Source organism: Zingiber officinale, chromosome 10A (genome assembly GCF_018446385.1).
Source record: "Zingiber officinale cultivar Zhangliang chromosome 10A, Zo_v1.1, whole genome shotgun sequence".
Lineage (NCBI taxonomy): Eukaryota > Viridiplantae > Streptophyta > Magnoliopsida > Zingiberales > Zingiberaceae > Zingiber > Zingiber officinale.
Window position 1 is genome coordinate 89,666,227 of NC_056004.1, and position 17,379 is coordinate 89,683,605.

The 17,379-nt window shown below is 35.2% G+C and overlaps 1 protein-coding gene across 1 annotated transcript; it reads left to right on the plus strand.

The window, feature by feature from the left end:
- The first annotated feature begins 14,122 nt into the window (after window positions 1-14,122).
- LOC122027819 ((3S,6E)-nerolidol synthase 1-like) lies at window positions 14,123-16,469 on the plus strand. Its single transcript, XM_042586827.1, has 7 exons — window positions 14,123-14,323; window positions 14,410-14,677; window positions 14,771-15,137; window positions 15,328-15,546; window positions 15,639-15,777; window positions 15,864-16,103; window positions 16,179-16,469. The coding sequence occupies exons 1-7, from the start codon at window positions 14,165-14,167 to the stop codon at window positions 16,467-16,469; spliced, it is 1,683 nt and encodes a 560-aa protein (XP_042442761.1). The 5' UTR covers window positions 14,123-14,164.
- The last annotated feature ends 910 nt before the right edge of the window (window positions 16,470-17,379 follow it).

The following is a 17,379-nucleotide window of genomic DNA, read 5'->3' on the forward strand; positions in this document are numbered from 1 at the left end:
GGTCTTGAGAACGAGCTACCGAGCCCTCTCTGACCTAGTCCGGAGAACGAGCTACCGAGCCCTCTCCGACTTCGTCTGGTCCAGAGAACGAGCTCCCGAGCCCTCTCTGACCACTCCGTGCCAAGTCTCCATACTTGGACTTTTCCCATGCCAAGCTCCCTGCTTGGACTTTTCACCAGATGTCTGATCAACCTTGACCCATCTGGATTTCCCTTGCCTGGCTTCACTCACCAGGACTTTCCCTCCAACGGATCAACCTCGATCAGTAGTCAGTCTGAGTTTGATCAATATCTGATACAAACTTAAATCAGTGTCAACATCAAAACAACAGCCAGGTCAGACTGTATCAACAAAAATGACCAAGAGGCCTTTTAAGGCCAAGGGGTATAGAGCCAAAGAAGTGTTAGAATTAGTTCATTCTGATTTGTGTGGTCTTATGTCTATCCAGGCGAGAGGTGATTTTGAATATTTTGTCTCTTTTATAGACAATTATTCAAGATACGGATACATTTACCTAATGCGCCGCAAGTCCGAGTGCTTTCATAAGTTCAAAGAGTACAAGGCTGATGTGGAGAAACGACTAGGTAAAAGTATCAATACACTACGGTCTGATCGTGGTGGCGAATACCTCTTAGGAGAGTTTAGGAATTACTTATCAGAGGCTAGGATTCAATCTCAATTGTCCGCACCTGGTACACCCCAACAGAATGGTGTGGCAGAACGAAGGAATAGGATTCTTATGAAGATGGTTAGATCGATGATAAGTTATTCAGAATTATCAAATTCATTTTGGGGATACGCTCTAGAAACGGCAGCGCACATTCTGAACTTAGTATCTTCTAAATCAGTATCTTCTACTCCCACAGAATTATGGAATGGGCGAAAACCCAGTCTAAGACATATTCAGATTTGGGGTAGTCCAGCACATGTGCTGAAACCAGATGCTGATAAGTTAGAATCTCGTACATAAGTTCACGTGTTTGTGGGTTATCTAGAGGAACGAAAGGTGGTTTATTTTATAGTCCTAAAGACCAGAAGGTCATTGTTAGCACTAATGCCCAGTTTTTAGAAGAAGATTATATAATGGATCACACGCCCAGTAGCAAAGTTGTTCTAGAAAAATTTAGAAAGGACACGTCTAATTTAGTACCAACAGTATAAGATAAAATACCACAAGAGACTGCAACACATGTCACACATGATACACAGCCACAGACGGTGCCTCGTCGTAGTGGGAGAGTTGTGAGGGAACTTGAGAGATTCATGTTTTTGGGAGAGTCTTCGGACTTGATCCCGGGTAAACATGAACCTGATCCCCGAACATATGACGAAGCACTCCAAGATTTAGATGCAGCATCTTGGCAAAAGACAATGAATTCTGAAATAGAGTCTATGTACTCTAATAAGGTCTGGGAGCTTGTAGAACCACCTGATGGTGTAAAAGATGTTGGATGCAAGTGGATCTACAAAAGGAAAAGAGGGACAGACGGGAAGGTAGAAACCTTCAAAGCTAGGCTTGTTGGGAAAGGGTACACTCAGAAAGAGGGAATCGATTATGAGGAGACCTTTTCACCGGTAGCCATGCTTAAGTCTATCCGGATACTCTTATCCATTGCCGCTCATATGGATTATGAGATTTGGCAAATGGATGTCAAGACAGCTTTCCTTAATGGAAGTCTTGAAGAAAACATCCATATGAAGCAACCAGAAGGGTTCATTGAAAAAGGCAAAGAGCATCTAGTGTGCAAGCTCAATCGGTCCATTTATGGATTGAAGCAAGTTTCAAGGTCTTGGAATATCCAGTTTAATGAAGTAATCCAGTCATATGGATTTATTCAGTGTCCAGATGAGTCTTGTGTATACAAGAAGTGTAATGGAAACATGGTGATATTTCTTGTACTATACGTAGATGATATTTTGTTAATTGGCAACAATGTCAAGGTATTATCGGACGTAAGGGTATGGTTGTCCAAATAATTTGATATGAAGGACCTAGGAGATTGTGCACATATTCTTAAAATCAAAGTTATAAGGGATCACAAGAAAAGAATGTTGTATCTGTCCCAAGCTTCATATATAGATACAATCCTTGCTCGTTTTAGCATGCAGAATTCCAAGAAAGGTTTCTTACCTTTTAGGCATGGAGTAGCTCTATCTAAAGAGATGTCTCCAAAGACATCAAAGGAGATAGAGGACATGAAAGCAGTTCCTTATGCTTCGGCTGTCGGAAGCCTTATGTATGCAATGCTGTGTACGAGACCTGATATCTGTTTGGCCGTGTGCATGGTTAGCAGATATCAGAGTAACCCTGGACAAGGACATTGAACTGCGGTAAAGCATATATTAAAGTACCTGAGAAGGACTAGAGATTATATGCTAGTTTACCAAGCAGACAATTTGCTCCCTGTGGGTTACACGGATTCAGATTTCCAATCAGATAGGGACAACAGTAAGTCTACATCTGGCTATGTGTTTACTTTAGGAGGTGGAGCCATTGCATGGAGGAGTGCTAAGCAGAAATGTGTTTCGGACTCAACCATGGAAGCTGAGTACATAGCAGCCTCTGAGGCAGCTAAAGAAGCAGTACGGCTCAGGAACTTTCTAATGGACTTAGATGTGATTCCTGGTTTGCCCAAAATCATCACAATTTATTGTGATAATAACGGTGCAGTTGCAAACTCGAAGGAACCACGAGCTCATAAGGCAAGTAAACATATAGAGCGCAAGTACCACCTGATACGAGATATCGTGAAGCGAGGAGAAGTTGTCATCGCCAAGATTGCATCAGCAGATAACCTGGCAGATCCTTTCACTAAGGCCCTTCCGGCAAAAGCTTTCGATAGGCATGTGGAGGGGATGAGAATCAGATGTATGGCAGTAGATATGACAGCTTAGTTATTAGTATAAGTGGGAGATTGTTAGAGTGTATACTGAAAGCCTAAGCTTTTGTAAACATTTATTTTGAATAAAGAATCACATTTGGTCAAATTATCTACATTTGTTTGTAGTTGTTCAATTAATTTATATTGTAGATAACATAGTATGTGGTGTCACATACAGAAGATAATGTTATCAGTACCTTATAAATTATAAACAGTAGCTCATGACCAAAATGGAAAGGAACAAACCATTGGAAGGTCGTAGTGTAATTAGGTATTAGTTTATCTTAACTATATAATTACACTAGTACACTTAGAGTGTATTGAGTAGGACCATTAGAGGTTGTTTCATTTATACTGACTTTATAAAGGAACAAGACCTCAGTTATTATGGAAGTGTGTGCTCTTAATCCTAATATAATAACAAGCACATATATTTGATATTTATTTCTTTAATTTATCAATGGGTGAGATTTAGTTCGATAAATCAATAAGCCCGATAAGTTGGGAAATGATATCACTTATAGTGTGTGTTGTTGATTATAGAAGGAAACTGTGTCCTAGTGATCTAGGTTGATAATGTCCCCAAGAGGAGCTCATAAGGATTGTCATGTTAAACCCTGCAGGCGGACTTAGTCCAACATAATGATAAGGTTGAGTGGTACTACTCTTGGACTAAGATATTAATTAAATGAGTTGTCAGTAACTCACTTAATTAGTGGACATTCGACATCTTAAACACAGGGAGACTAACACACTCATAATAAGAAGGAGCCCAAAAATGTAATTTGGGATTGGTGCGGTAGTTCAATAATAGTTCTTTAGTGGAATGAATTATTATTGATAAAATTAAGTTGTGTGTTCGGGGCGAACATGCAGGAGACCAAAACCAATTCCTCCTCTCGGTCCCTATCGTAGCCTCTTAGTTATAGAGTACTATACCTACCTTCATACCCATGGTGTAGGGGTCGGCCAAGCAAGCTTGAGGATCAAGCTAGGGTCGGCCAAACCTTGGTCCATGGGTGGTCGGCCCTAGCTTGAACCCATGCTTAGGTGGCCGGCCGTATTAAATTAGAAAAAAAATTTAATTTTAAAATTTTCTTATGTGGAAGATATAATTTATTGGAGAGATTAAAAATTAAAATATCTCTTTTATAAGTTTCTACAAAAGATTAAAGAAAGAGATTAAATCTCTTTCCTTATTTGTAGATTGGAAGGATATTTTATTTTTCTTCTTTGTAAATTATTCACATGTTGAAAAATTAAAATTATAGAAATTTTTTTTTATCAACCATGAAGGGATTTTAAAGGGAAATTTTATTTTTTAAAATTTCCGAAGACAAATAAGGAATTTTAATTGTTGATTGAAAATTGCCTTGTTTGCTCTCCATGAGGTGGCCAACCATGACATGGTTAATTAGGAAATTTTATTTAATTTTTCTTAATTCCTGTCAAGGAAAGTTAAGGAAATTTTATTGTAATTAAATTTTCTTATTTGCCAAAGCTAAGGATTATAAAAGAGGGGGTTTTGGGTGCTTTCAAGGTGAACAACCTCTATTATTTTTCTCCCTCTTTTCTTCCTTGGTGTGGCCGACCTCTTCCCTTTCTCTTCTCTCCATCTTTGTGGCCGAACCTCTCATCCTCCTTGGAGATCAAGTGGTGGCCAGATTTTAGCTTGGAGAAGAAGGAGAGAAAGCTTGCATCCCTTGGAGCTTGGTTGGTGGAAAAAGATCTTCATCCTTTGGAAGCTTTGTGCTTGGCGAAACTTGAAGGAAGGAGAAGAAGGTGCTAGGTGGTCCTCGTCTCGGAAGATCGTTGCCCACACAACTTCCGAGATTAGAAGAGGAATACGGTAGAAGATCAAGAGGTCATTATCTACTAAGTAAGGTATAACTAATATTGTTTTCCGCATCATGTTAGTTATATCTCCATGTAAAAATACCAAATACAAGAGGCATGCGATTCTAGTATTTCGAATTAGTTTTCGATGTTGTGTTCTTTTGTTTTTCTTTTTCTTGTGATTTGATTGTTCTTTTTGGTTGACCTAAAGTTATTTAAGGAAATTAAATATTAGTTTTCCTTAAAAGGCTTTGTCTAGGCGGTGGTGGTTGTTCCCATATCCAAGAAGGCCATGTGCCTCGCCATGCAGTCTTGGAAGCCAATTTTGGAAATTAATATTTAATGGAATTTATAACCTAGGTGATTTGGATCAAACGTGTTAAGTTTCGCAGGAGATCCAAATCTAAACCTAAAAGAACAAATAAATTAAACTTAGGATCAAACGTGTTAAGTTCCACAGACGATCCAAGTTTAATTTAAAAGAACACATGGTAGCTAGCTAGGAAAAGGTTCAGACCTTTGTACAAAATTTTTGTACAGTGGAACCATTAGGTTTTCCGAGTAGCAACCAACAAATTCATAGTAGGTGAGGTCGGCTTAATGCTAATGAGTTCCAAATTCAAATTTTTTATAACCGACCTCTCAAATTATGAAGAAGACAAGTCGTCGATGGTACACCAATACTATATCATTGTTATGAAGACTAAACTTTGCTTTTGACAGTATCAACAATTCATCGATGATTGTAAATGCGTGGTAGCACAAGAGAATTCATTCAAGTTTATAGTGCAGAGTTCTTCTAAATTCTTGACTTTTCCTTGGGAAATTGGGCGACCTTCCACTAATCCATTCTCCAAATCTGCATTCTGATTAGAACGGGCACTAATACTAGCAGCTTTATTAATAAAAGCACTACAAAATTGCATTCTTTCTTCTGCGAGGTAACACTCTGCTATGCAACCCTCTGGCCTTGCTCAATTCTTCACATAACCTTTTACCATTTTCATAAATCTAAATAAAAAATAAATTAGATAAAAGAAGTGTTATTAACAAAATCTAATTTGTTGTATAGTATTTATTTCCTTTCAAATGGATACATCCAGCAGAATTGGATTGGTCCACACAAGCGAGCTTCTCTAGCTAAATGAATTGTCAAATGAACCGAAATGGTAAAAAAAGCCGGTGGAAAATATCTTTCCAACATGTATAGAGTTTCAACAATATTCTCCTCGAGTTGTTCTAAACGGTTTCTGTCTAACACTCTTTGACATAATTCATTGTAAAATGCACACAACAGAAATATAGTATTGTGTGGACCTTTCAGTAAAAGATTTCTCAATGCAACTGATAGCAATTGTTGCATTAGAACATGACAATCATGAGATTTCAGCCCAATAAGTTTACACTCTTCTGAAGAAACACAATTACCAATATTTGAGCTATAGCCATCGGGTAACTTTATTTTCTTCAACTTAGAGCAAAATACATCCATTTCTTTTTTAGATAATGTGTAAGGTGCAGCAGGTAAGTGATACATGTTTTCCCCTTTTTGTTGAGGATGTAATTTTTCTCTAATTTTTAAGTGCATCAAATCTTTGCGAGCATTAACAACATCTTTGGATATTTTTTTTCTTCATGTTTCAATGTAGGTATGATATTCTCACAAACATTCTTTTCAACATGCATCACATCTAAATTATGACGTAATAGAAGCCCATGTAAGTAATCATCAATACATTTCATAGTATTAGTTCAGGAATATAAAAAATTATTAAAAACTATTAAATAGAGAGTTAAATAACTTACACTCCAGTATGACAAATCGAAAAAAATTGACTTTTTCTTCCACATTTGAACTGATATTTATACTCTTTTTGAACTCTCTCGCATCTTTCTCTTTTTCTCACAAGTATTGATAGTCTCACCATTTATTTTTTGCCCCAATCATTTTCAATATCTTTCACTGCATTGAGAATTTGTAACCCAGTCAAAGGTATAGGTTTCCCTTTTGTCTCCTTTTTCACATTAAATCACTTCTTTTTTTGACGAAATGGATGATTAGGAGCAAGAAATCTCCTGTGACCCAAGTATGCAAACTTGCCATTGTACTTAAGCCACATTGAACATATGTCTTCACCACATATTGGGCAACCAACTTTTCCTTTTGTGGCACATCCAGCTAGATTTCCATGAGCAAGAAAATCATTGATTGTCCACATCAAAATGGCCTTTAGATTGAACATTGACTTTCTAAATGCATCATAAGCTTCTACACCTTTGTCCCACAGCTCTTTCAAATCCTCCACAAAGGGTTCCAAGTAGACATCTATATCATTTCTAGGTTGTTTTGGGCCTGGAATCAGTAATGCTAGCATAAGATTTTTCTTCACCATACACATCAATGGAGAAAGGTTGTAATTTACCAAAATAACCGGCCAACAACTATATTTAGAACTAAGGTCACCAAAAGGGTTGAAACCATCTATAGCAAGACTAAGTCAGAGATTTCTAGGATCTAATGCAAAAGTCGACCACGTATGATTTTTTGTATCCCAAGCTACTGAATCAACTGGATAACACATCATATGATCTTGACTTTTGTGGTTGGAGTGCCAAATAAGTCTTCAGTCTTTTTTTCTATTGTAAACATCCATTTTAATCTTGGTATCATGGGAAAATACCATAGACCATAGTACCTTTTCAAGAACTTCTTTACGAACTTTGGTGGTTATTTTGTCCACCTTCCATCTTGAGGAACCACACTTTGGACATGAGTCCAAATTTTTAAACTCCTTTCTAAATAGACAATAATCATTTGTGCAAGCATGAATCTTTTCATATCATAAATCAAATGGTTTTAATATCTTTCTCATTGAATAAACAGTTTCTAGAAGTGTGTCTTTTTCTGGAAGCATACCACCTAAGATCTTAAGATGCTCATTGAAACTATTGTAAGTGTGACCATTAGTAGACTTGTAATTGTGTAAAGTGATGGTTGCTGACAACTTTGTGTAAGTTGTACAACCAGGTAAGAGAGGAGTTTTTGCATCTTCTAATAAATCATCCATTTCATAATCTTTTGCCTCAGATATAGTGTGTCCAACCTCTTCTTCCGTCACAAAGACATTCCTATATAAGTAATATTCCTCTCTACTTTTATCATCCTCTACTTGAACTCCTCCAGAACTACCTTCGTCTTGAAATTGTGAGGTATAACTTTCATCATGGAAGACCCAACTAGTGTAAGAAGAATCTATTCCCTTAATAATTAAGTACTCGTACACTTGGTCAAATTTCATATACTTCTTATTTTTACAACGCTTGCAAGGACATAAGATTATTTCACGTGTTTTGGCATAGTTCTTAGCTTGTGCAAGAAATTTTTGAACCCTTCTTCATACTCGGGTACAAGCCTTGAAGGCAGACACATCCAGTCCTTATCTATTTGGTAAATGATCTAAGCTTCGGATGAAAGAAAGTGGTCTCTGTCTCATAACAAGGGGAGCAAACATGGCTTAAGCGTTGTGCATAGATTACCAAATTAAATTAATTAATTAAAAAAAGATACAAAAAAGAAACATAAAATATAAAAATAAACATAGTTTGAGGTGAGCAAAAGCATAATTAAGTAGGTCATTCACCATGGTAAAACTTTGTCAGATTACAATGCAGATCAACTATAATTACTATTTATTTGATAATGGAAAATATAGAAAGAATTTGCGTAGGTTTTTTATTTATTTAAAAGTATGCTTAAATTTGTAAACAACTAGGGGAAAATAATTCTCTTATTGTTTATTAATGTAATAGAAGTTATTTGGGATATTGGTATTTCTGGTGTTAGAGTTTTAAGCTCCTACTTTTTCATATTAATACTAGATGAGCTAGATAATTATGCTAAAGATACGCATCCTTGATGTGTTATTTAATGAGACAATTCCATTAAATTTAAAGCTTGCATTATCTGATTTTAATATAAGTAGAATAAAAACATGCATGGGCAAATATTATAAGTAGAATAAAACCATGTATGTCTCTAGCTTATCACATGAGCTAGAGAAACTTGCACATGCAAACTAAAATTAGACACGCCAATAATGAAATAAGACATGCTATTCACATGTAGGCAAAACACAAACAAAACTTATATAGTCAATGGGGAGTTCCTTTCGACCAAAATCAACAAAGTTTTATAGATAGTTGATGGAGGATATAAATGATGATCCCCTTTTACTCATATTGGCATGTCTTTAACCTAAAATCAGCATCAATAAAAAAAGGAAAACGAAGGGGAAAAAAATTAGAAGAGACCTTAGGAGCTAATCTTTAGAGTACTTTTCCCCGTAAAGTGGCAATTACATCTACACATGATAACTGAGGGAAAACTAGAGGGTCCTAAAGAAAAGATGGATTAGACGGAAAGATGCAAAACCATAAAATGAACCCTCCAGTACGATCCTGATTCTACACTAAAAAAAATAATTTATTTTTGCAGATAAAACTAGATCAAACCCTCAATAATAGATGAAGATTAACTAAAATCGTAAGAGGCATTGGTGAAACCTAGATCGGAATACCAAGAGATGGAGTTTGATCAATCAAAACCTACTAGAAATCAAAACCAGGAGAGCTCATAAAAAACAATTAACGGGTCTACAACTATATCATAAATAATGAAGCAAATCTTACTTATATAAGAGATAAGTACTTGGATTAAGATGATTGGTACCAACAAAGATCTCGACGAAGATCAATTTGGTGGAGGGCTTCGGCGGAGGGCTTCGATGGAGAGGGCGTCGGAGGAGAGGGCTTCGCCGAGGATGGGCGGAGACGTTGACGGAGATGGAGTTTAGAGTTGTTGGCGGAGGGAGTTCACTTGAGTAAATGGAGTTTAGGTTTTACATGAGAAGAGATCGCAAGTTTAGCTTTTCGTGGGAGGGGTTTTGGGCGTGAGGTTTTGTTGGCAGTGAGGAGTTTGGCGGAAAAATAAATGCGGGAGCCAAAAAGTTTTGACGAATAATTAGTAAACGAGATGTTTCAACAAAAATATATTAGAAGAGCTTGAAAATAATTAACAGCGAACATTATATGCTGTTAAATTTTTTTAATACTTATTGGCAGTGTGTTTTTTTGCACGTCGTCATTTATATATATGATAGGTATTTAACAGCGTATTTTTAATATTAAGTTTTAACAACGTACTTGGTATGCCATAGAAAATATTATTGACAGCGTATTTTTTATGCATGCTGTCGTTTGTATAAATATTACACTATCCGCAATGCATATAATTGGGTGCGTTGTAAAAATTATTATTAACAACGCACTTTAACCGCGTGTCATTGATGATGCGCTACAAAAAGTCATATTTGTAGTGTGGATCGAGTGGATGAGTCAACCTAATTAAAGTAGTTTAACTAGCTAAATTAGTCTTTCTAAATTGATTAATTTGCATGAATAAAAAATTTGTATTTAAAAATTTAGTTTAAATTAAAAATTTTATCACATTAATATTATAAGATTTATAAAAATATTTTTAATTTAAATAACATGAATAATTTTACCACCATTAGCTCATCAATTTCTTAGTCTGTTTAACCTGATATAATCGATCAACTCCTCTAGTTCCTAAAACCTCTATTTTCTAGATCAACTAGTTTGACCGGATCATCCAACCAAATTGGCCGACCAACTTGACCATTTTAATTGGACCTACCCAGTCAATCGATATATTTAGTCCATTCAGACCAAATACTCATCAAAATTTATTAGCTTACTTAAATCGATTAAATTGTCCAGCTTAAGTAGTCTATTAGTTGAATTAACTCAACCAGATCAATCAAATCCTTTGGCCAGTCCAACTCTCCCCTAATCTAACTAACCCGCCCGACCCAACATTATTAGCTCATCAATTGCTTAACCCACCCGCTTAACCATATCTAATTGATCAAACACTAAATAAGTCCCATAATAACCGAAGACATGTCATAATTTTCTAAAGATGGAGATTCGGCTGAAAATCGAATTATGATTTGTTTAGACCAATTCAAACATTAAAAAAATTTAAAAAAAAACCTGAAACATCCCTAAGATCGAGCAGGCATGATCATTGTGCTAAATAATAATATTTTTTTAGTACTATTATAGCAATATATCAAATGCAATATATGATACTTACATGCAAGCTGACAGTGATTGTCGATTGCCATCTCTTTGGTGCAGATGCATAATGTAGAAGAAACAAATTGCTCAAACTAGTGATTGTCGATTCTCGATTGCCATTTCTTTGTCGATTGCCCTTTTACTCATATTGGCATGTCTTTAAGTAATGATCTTCTAAGTGGGGGGCATTTAAATTTCAATTTTTCATCGAATCCAGTAGAAGAATTTTTAAAATACTTGAATTATATATCATAATTTTAAAATTATCAAATCATGTATCTATTTTTTGTTTTATCCTCATCCTTAAATCAATTCGACTGGAAAAATAAATCAGTTGAATCAATTGAAAAATCCATCAACCAGTTTCGATCAAAATTGGCAAATGGAGCTAGAGACCTCGGAATGATATGAAATTAGTTTCTATGTATTCATCTAATTCTCCTAATTATAAAAATATTATCAAATATTAATTTGACCCAATATATTGAGAGCAGTGATTTTTTTAAATATGAATGTATTCAAAAAAATTAATTAATATTTATAAAATTACTGCTCTTAATATATTCAGTTAAATTAATGTTTGATAGTATTTTGTTACATAGGAACTGGTTTCATATCATTTCAAGATCTCTATGTCCATCAATCAATTTTGGCCGAAATCGGCTGATGGACTTACAGACCTCGAAATGATATGAAACCAATTTCTATCTGTTTGTCTAGTTCCCCTGATTATAAAAATACTATCAAACATTAATTTGACCCAATATATTAAAAGTAGCGATTTTTTAAATATAAATATATTTAAAAAATTAATTCATGTTCAAAAAATCACTGCTCTTAATATATTTGGTCAAATTGATGCTTAAGAGAATTGATATAATCATAAAAACTAGAAGAACTCATAGTATATGGTTTTACTTCATTCCGAGTTCTCTAGGTACATCAATCGATTTTGATCGAATGAACCTACATTGATTTTATTTAAGTTCATTTGGCCATAGTTTAAAAAAAAAACATGGCTCTCAATATATTGTGTCAAATTGATATTTGATAGTTTTTTTATAATCATGAGAACTAAATGAACACATAAAAACTGGTTTTATGTCATTTCAAGGTCTCTAGGTCCATCAACCGATTTCAGTCGAAATTGGCTAATGGAACTAGAGACCTTGAAACGACATAAAACCAGTTTCTATTTGTTCGTCTAGTTCTCCTGATTGTAAAAATACTATCAAATATCAATTTGACATAATATATTTAGAGTAGTGATTTTTTGAACATGAATGTATCCGAAAAACTAATTTATGTTCAAAAAATCACTGCTCTCATTATATTGGATCAAATTAATGTTTGATAGCATTTTTTACAATCAGGAGATCTAGACAAAACACATAGAAATTGATTTCATATCATTCCGAGGTCTCTAGCTCCATCAGCTAATTTTAATCGAAATCGATTGATGGATTTTTCAAACAGAATTAATGAAATCGATTCAATTGATTTATTTTTCAGTCGAATTGATTTAAGGATGAGGGTAAAATGGTAAATAGGTATGTGATTGGGTAAATTTGAAATTATGATACGTGATTTGGATATTTTAAAAACTTATCTACTGGATTCGATAAAAAGCGGTTTAAACTTCAAGGAAATGAACTAAGTAAGAAAAATTGATCCTTGGGTAGAAACCGGCCATAGTTCTACTGTACTCTATAAATAGGTTATTCACCTCCATCTCTAAATAATTCATAGTAGGTGAGGTCGGCTCAATGCTAATGAGTTCCAAATTCAAATTTTTTTATAACTAACCTCTCAAATTATGAAGAAGACAAGTCGTCGATGGTCCACCAATACTATATCATTGTCATGAAGACTAAATATGATTGTAAATGCATGGTAGCACAAGAGAATTCATTCAAGTTTATAGTGCAGAGTTCATATTTTCACAGAATAACTAACTATGATTAAGCTAAGATATCATATTTTATTAAGTTGTTAGGTATGATATGTATCATATCATGCCCAATGTGGAGATTTATGTTAATTTTTCTTTATTATATTTTAATACCTCTGAGAAGTCGAAATATACAATGGATAGAATATTTAAATTCATTGCAATCTCAGAAATTCACATGAATTGAAATGGCTACGTACAATCTGAGGTTTTTACGTCTATCAATGAGTTTTGACCGAAATCTACTGATGGACTTAGAGAGCTATGATTACACTCATTTTAGTTCCTATGGATTTCTAATATTGCAAGGAGTTCAAATATGTTATTCATTATTTATTTTGGCTTCTTTGAGGTGTTAAAATGTATTAAGGAAGAATTGCTAAAAATCTTCATGTTGGGCTTGATACGATACATGTTAGGATCAACGTGGAGATTTTTATCAATTCTTCTTTATTACATTCAACACCTCAGAGAAGCCAAAATAAATAATGGGTAGTATATTTGAATTCCTTACAACATCAGAAATCCATAGATACAGAAATTGATACAATCTGAGATTTATAGGTCCATTAGTGAATTTTGATCGAAATCTAATCTTGAACTTAGATATCTTTGATTGTATCTATTTCAGTTCATGTGTATTTCCAAGATTATAAGAAGTTTGAATATGTTATTCATAGTTTATTTTGACTCCTCCAAATATATAAATTAAAATGTTATAAAAAATTGAATAAACTTTTAATGTCGTGAGTCTAATATGATTTGCATACCAAACGTATGTTATGCAGGTATGAAGGCACTGCATGCATAGAAGAGAGAGGTGAGAGAAAAGAGAATAGAGAAAAAAAAATGATAGAGAAATTTAGATTGGTATAGAATAGGAAATGGATTCGTACTTTGAAAAATACTAAAATAGTATAAACCATTTAATGAATTGCTGAAATTTAAATGCAGATTTCACGTGATCCAAAGCCGCCACACGCGGATTCATCCAAATTCAAGTATTCAAATTAACATACTCGTTTAAATCAATCAAATTGCCGCAACATTATTGATCAATTAGTTTGACCGGATCATCCAACCAAATTGACCATTATAATTGGACCAATCCAGTCATCAAAATGATTTTGCTCGCCCGGAACATCGGTCCCACAGTGAGGTAAAATGAGATAAGTATGTATGATGTATCAACTCGGCTACATTGGTACAGATGCACAATCACGTCGAGAAACTGACCAGGGTTCCACTGCACTCTATAAATAGGGTCCGCCTCTGCTTATCAAACACACAGATTTTATACGATTAGTAATCCATTCCAGTCCGACAGAGCAAGATGCTGGCGCAGTGCTCCTCCTCCTTCTACCCCAAGTTTATGGCTTCTCTCCACACCAACACCACCAATAACCCCAGCAGTACTCACATCGCCATGCCGCCGCGGCTTCATCAGTTGCAGAAACAACGAATCATGAAGTCCGACATCTTTGAAGATCAAGTGAGTGGCCACTACTCTTAGCTATTCTCATATTAATTAGTTGGTTCATGGCCTGCTGCTTTAATTCTGTGCATGCATGCATGCAGGAGAGTTTGTGCCTGAGACACAGCGACCGGTTGAGCCAAGTGAGGAGGATGTTTGATGACCAGACAAGAGGAGCCAAGGAGACCTTGCTGTTCATAGACTCCCTTCAAAAGCTCGCCATCGACTACCATTTCGAAGAAGAGATTCAAGCCGAGATGCATTCTTTATACGACCAGCGACTCCCCATCTCCAATGGCGAAGCCAGCAGCATTGCGGAAGTGACCCTTTTGTTCCGGTTACTGAGACAAGCTCGATACCCTGTTTCGACAGGTAACTGAGGTTTATGCTTGTAGTTGTCGTTGTATTGCATGATGAAATGAAATGAAATGGGCTTAATTAAACCAATTCCTTCTATCTCTTTAGATGTGCTGCGCAGGTTCCATGATGGTAGAGGAGAGTTCATGGCGTCTCTCAGCAAGGAGATGGATGGGCTGATGAATCTATTTGAAGCGTCGAATTTGAATACTGGTGGGGAATTAATACTCTACAGGGCCAATGAATTCAGTAGCCATCACCTCAGGTCCTACATGGCATCTTTGGGGCCAGAGTTTGCAGTAACTATTGAACATGTGCTGGAGACTCCATCTCATATGACCTTGCAGAGATTCCAAGCCAGGAAATATCTTGATAGTGACAACTTCTATCACAATTTGCATGTTCGAGAATTGGGGGAGATGGATTTCACCATGCTCCAGTCACTGCATCAAAAGGAACTAAAACAAGTCACAAGGTATAGTTTTAGTTTTGCCTAATTTTTGTTAATTGGGGCTACAAATGAGCCAAGCTAAGTTTAATTATTTGTGATGTTCAAACTTGTTAATTGAACTAATTAGTAGATGAAAAAGTTGTTCAACCTTGATTTGGTTTCTTTTTAAAATCCTAATTATTATTTGATTGATTATATATGTATATGTATATAGATGGTGGAAGAAGTCAGGATTGGGCCAAGAGCTAGGGTTTGCTCGGGATCAATCCTTGAAGTGGTTCACTTGGACAATGACATGTCTACCAAACCCTAAATTTTCAAGTTATAGGGTTGTTCTCTCGAAGATCATCGCATTTGTTTATCTTCTTGACGATATTTTTGACGTGGAAGGATCGATCGACGATCTCCATCTCTTTGTACAGGCCATTGAAAGGTATTTAGTCACGTTTATTTCACCAACTCATAGGATCAAATATTTTTTTAGAGTGATCAGTTAATTGTTAATGACTTTTATGACCATTGCAGATGGGATCACTCTTCAATGGATTCACTTCCCAACTACATGAGGGTATGCTTCAAGGAATTAAATAGCACTATCAATGAGATTGCCGAAATTGTGCTCAAGGAACATGGATGGAATCCAATCGAATATCTAAAGAAATCAGTATGAATTGTTGTTCTTTTTGTAAAATATGTTTTAGTGTTTTTATTATCACTGAAATTTGGTTAAAAATTGACTTTGTTTTGTAGTGGATACAATTAAGTAATGCATTTTTAGTGGAAGCAAAATTGTTGTCGAAAGACCAAGTCCCGACAATGGATGACTACATGAAGATTGCCACAATTACTTGTGGTGTTCCTGCAGCCTTAATGCACATGTATTTTCTATTAGGACATCGCACGACGAATGATCTCTGTGAAGATCTGTCGAGTCTTATATCTTGTCCTTCGAGAATTCTTCGACTTTGGGATGACTTGGGAAGTGCAAAGGTAGATATATTATTTTTAATTTTTATGATTCTATACTAGCAAGAGGATAATGAATTTATCGTGTATGATAATTAGGACGAAAAACAAATTGGGAGGGATGGCTCGTTGTTGATTTGCATGATGAAGCAGAACCCACATTGGTCGTTAGAAGTTGCAAAGGAAAAAGTAATGCAAATGATAGATGAAGAGTGGGAGGAGCTCAACAAGGAATGCTTCAGTTCATCGACCTCAACATTCTCTCAAGATTTTGTGACGGCTTGCTTGAATAGTGCTAGGATGGTGAGGGTGATGTACAACTACAACGAGGAGCATAACCTCCCCATGCTTAAGGAGTATATAAACTTATTGTTGTTTAAACAAATTTAAACACCTCTCATATATATTTAAAATGTTAGAGGTTAGTAGTTAATGCTATTCAAAATGATGTGTTGAATGAATGCTCCCTTTCACTTGTTTTAATTTGTTTTGTTTGGTCTAGTGGCGGACCTAGAAATTTCAAATGTGATTTACAATTGACTTATACAGTCTCTCATTTTTTTAAATAATAATGCATGATATAATTATTTGATAATTTACTAAATATGTCTTTTTCAATAAATGTCGTCATAGAGTCATTTAACCATTGATCACACATTCTATTGCGAAGTCGATTCTTCACAATCTTCATAACTGAAAATGCTCTCTATCTACTATGGAAGTTGCAACCGGCAAAATCAAAGTCAATGTAAAAAGCTTGTAAATCAATGGATATGCTGTCTTTTCTATTTTCCACCACCAATCGAGTAATATCACTCAACTCCATTAAATTTGAAAACTTAATATCTGATTGAACATAGAAAGTCTAAATCTGATTTGAGAGTTCTAAAAGATTAATATCAGAAAAATCTCTTGGATATAATTTGGCTAATCGAATAGCTTTTGATTGTCAAACGATGCAAAAGAATTAAATGGTTTTAAGCATGCAACACAAAGCAATAATTCAATGTTAGTATCATTAAATCGACTATTTAGCTCTTGTAATTGCATATCAATGACGGTATTGAATAATTCAACATGGTAGTGATGGAAATTATCATCTTTTTAGTTATGCGCCGTGATCTTCCTCGAGCTACAAATATATCATCTATATTGGGAACATAAATAAAATGTTTCCCACAAAAATTGAATGTCACATCCAACAAAGAACTCCATCATCCCTTATTGATTGAAGGTGTCATTGTCCCATGGGATGTTGAGTTGGCTAAGGTGACAGACTTGTGACAATAGGACAAGGGAT

What these genes read in the sequence shown, in the direction of transcription:
- LOC122027819 (XM_042586827.1), top strand. Translation starts at nt 14,165, where the DNA reads ATGCTGGCGCAGTGCTCCTCCTCCTTCTACCCCAAGTTTATGGCTTCT. An exon ending in TCGATACCCTGTTTCGACAG is followed by an intron (nt 14,678 to 14,770) that starts GTAACTGAGGTT and finishes CTATCTCTTTAG; the next exon opens with ATGTGCTGCGCAGGTTCCAT. An exon ending in ATGACTTGGGAAGTGCAAAG is followed by an intron (nt 16,104 to 16,178) that starts GTAGATATATTA and finishes TATGATAATTAG; the next exon opens with GACGAAAAACAAATTGGGAG.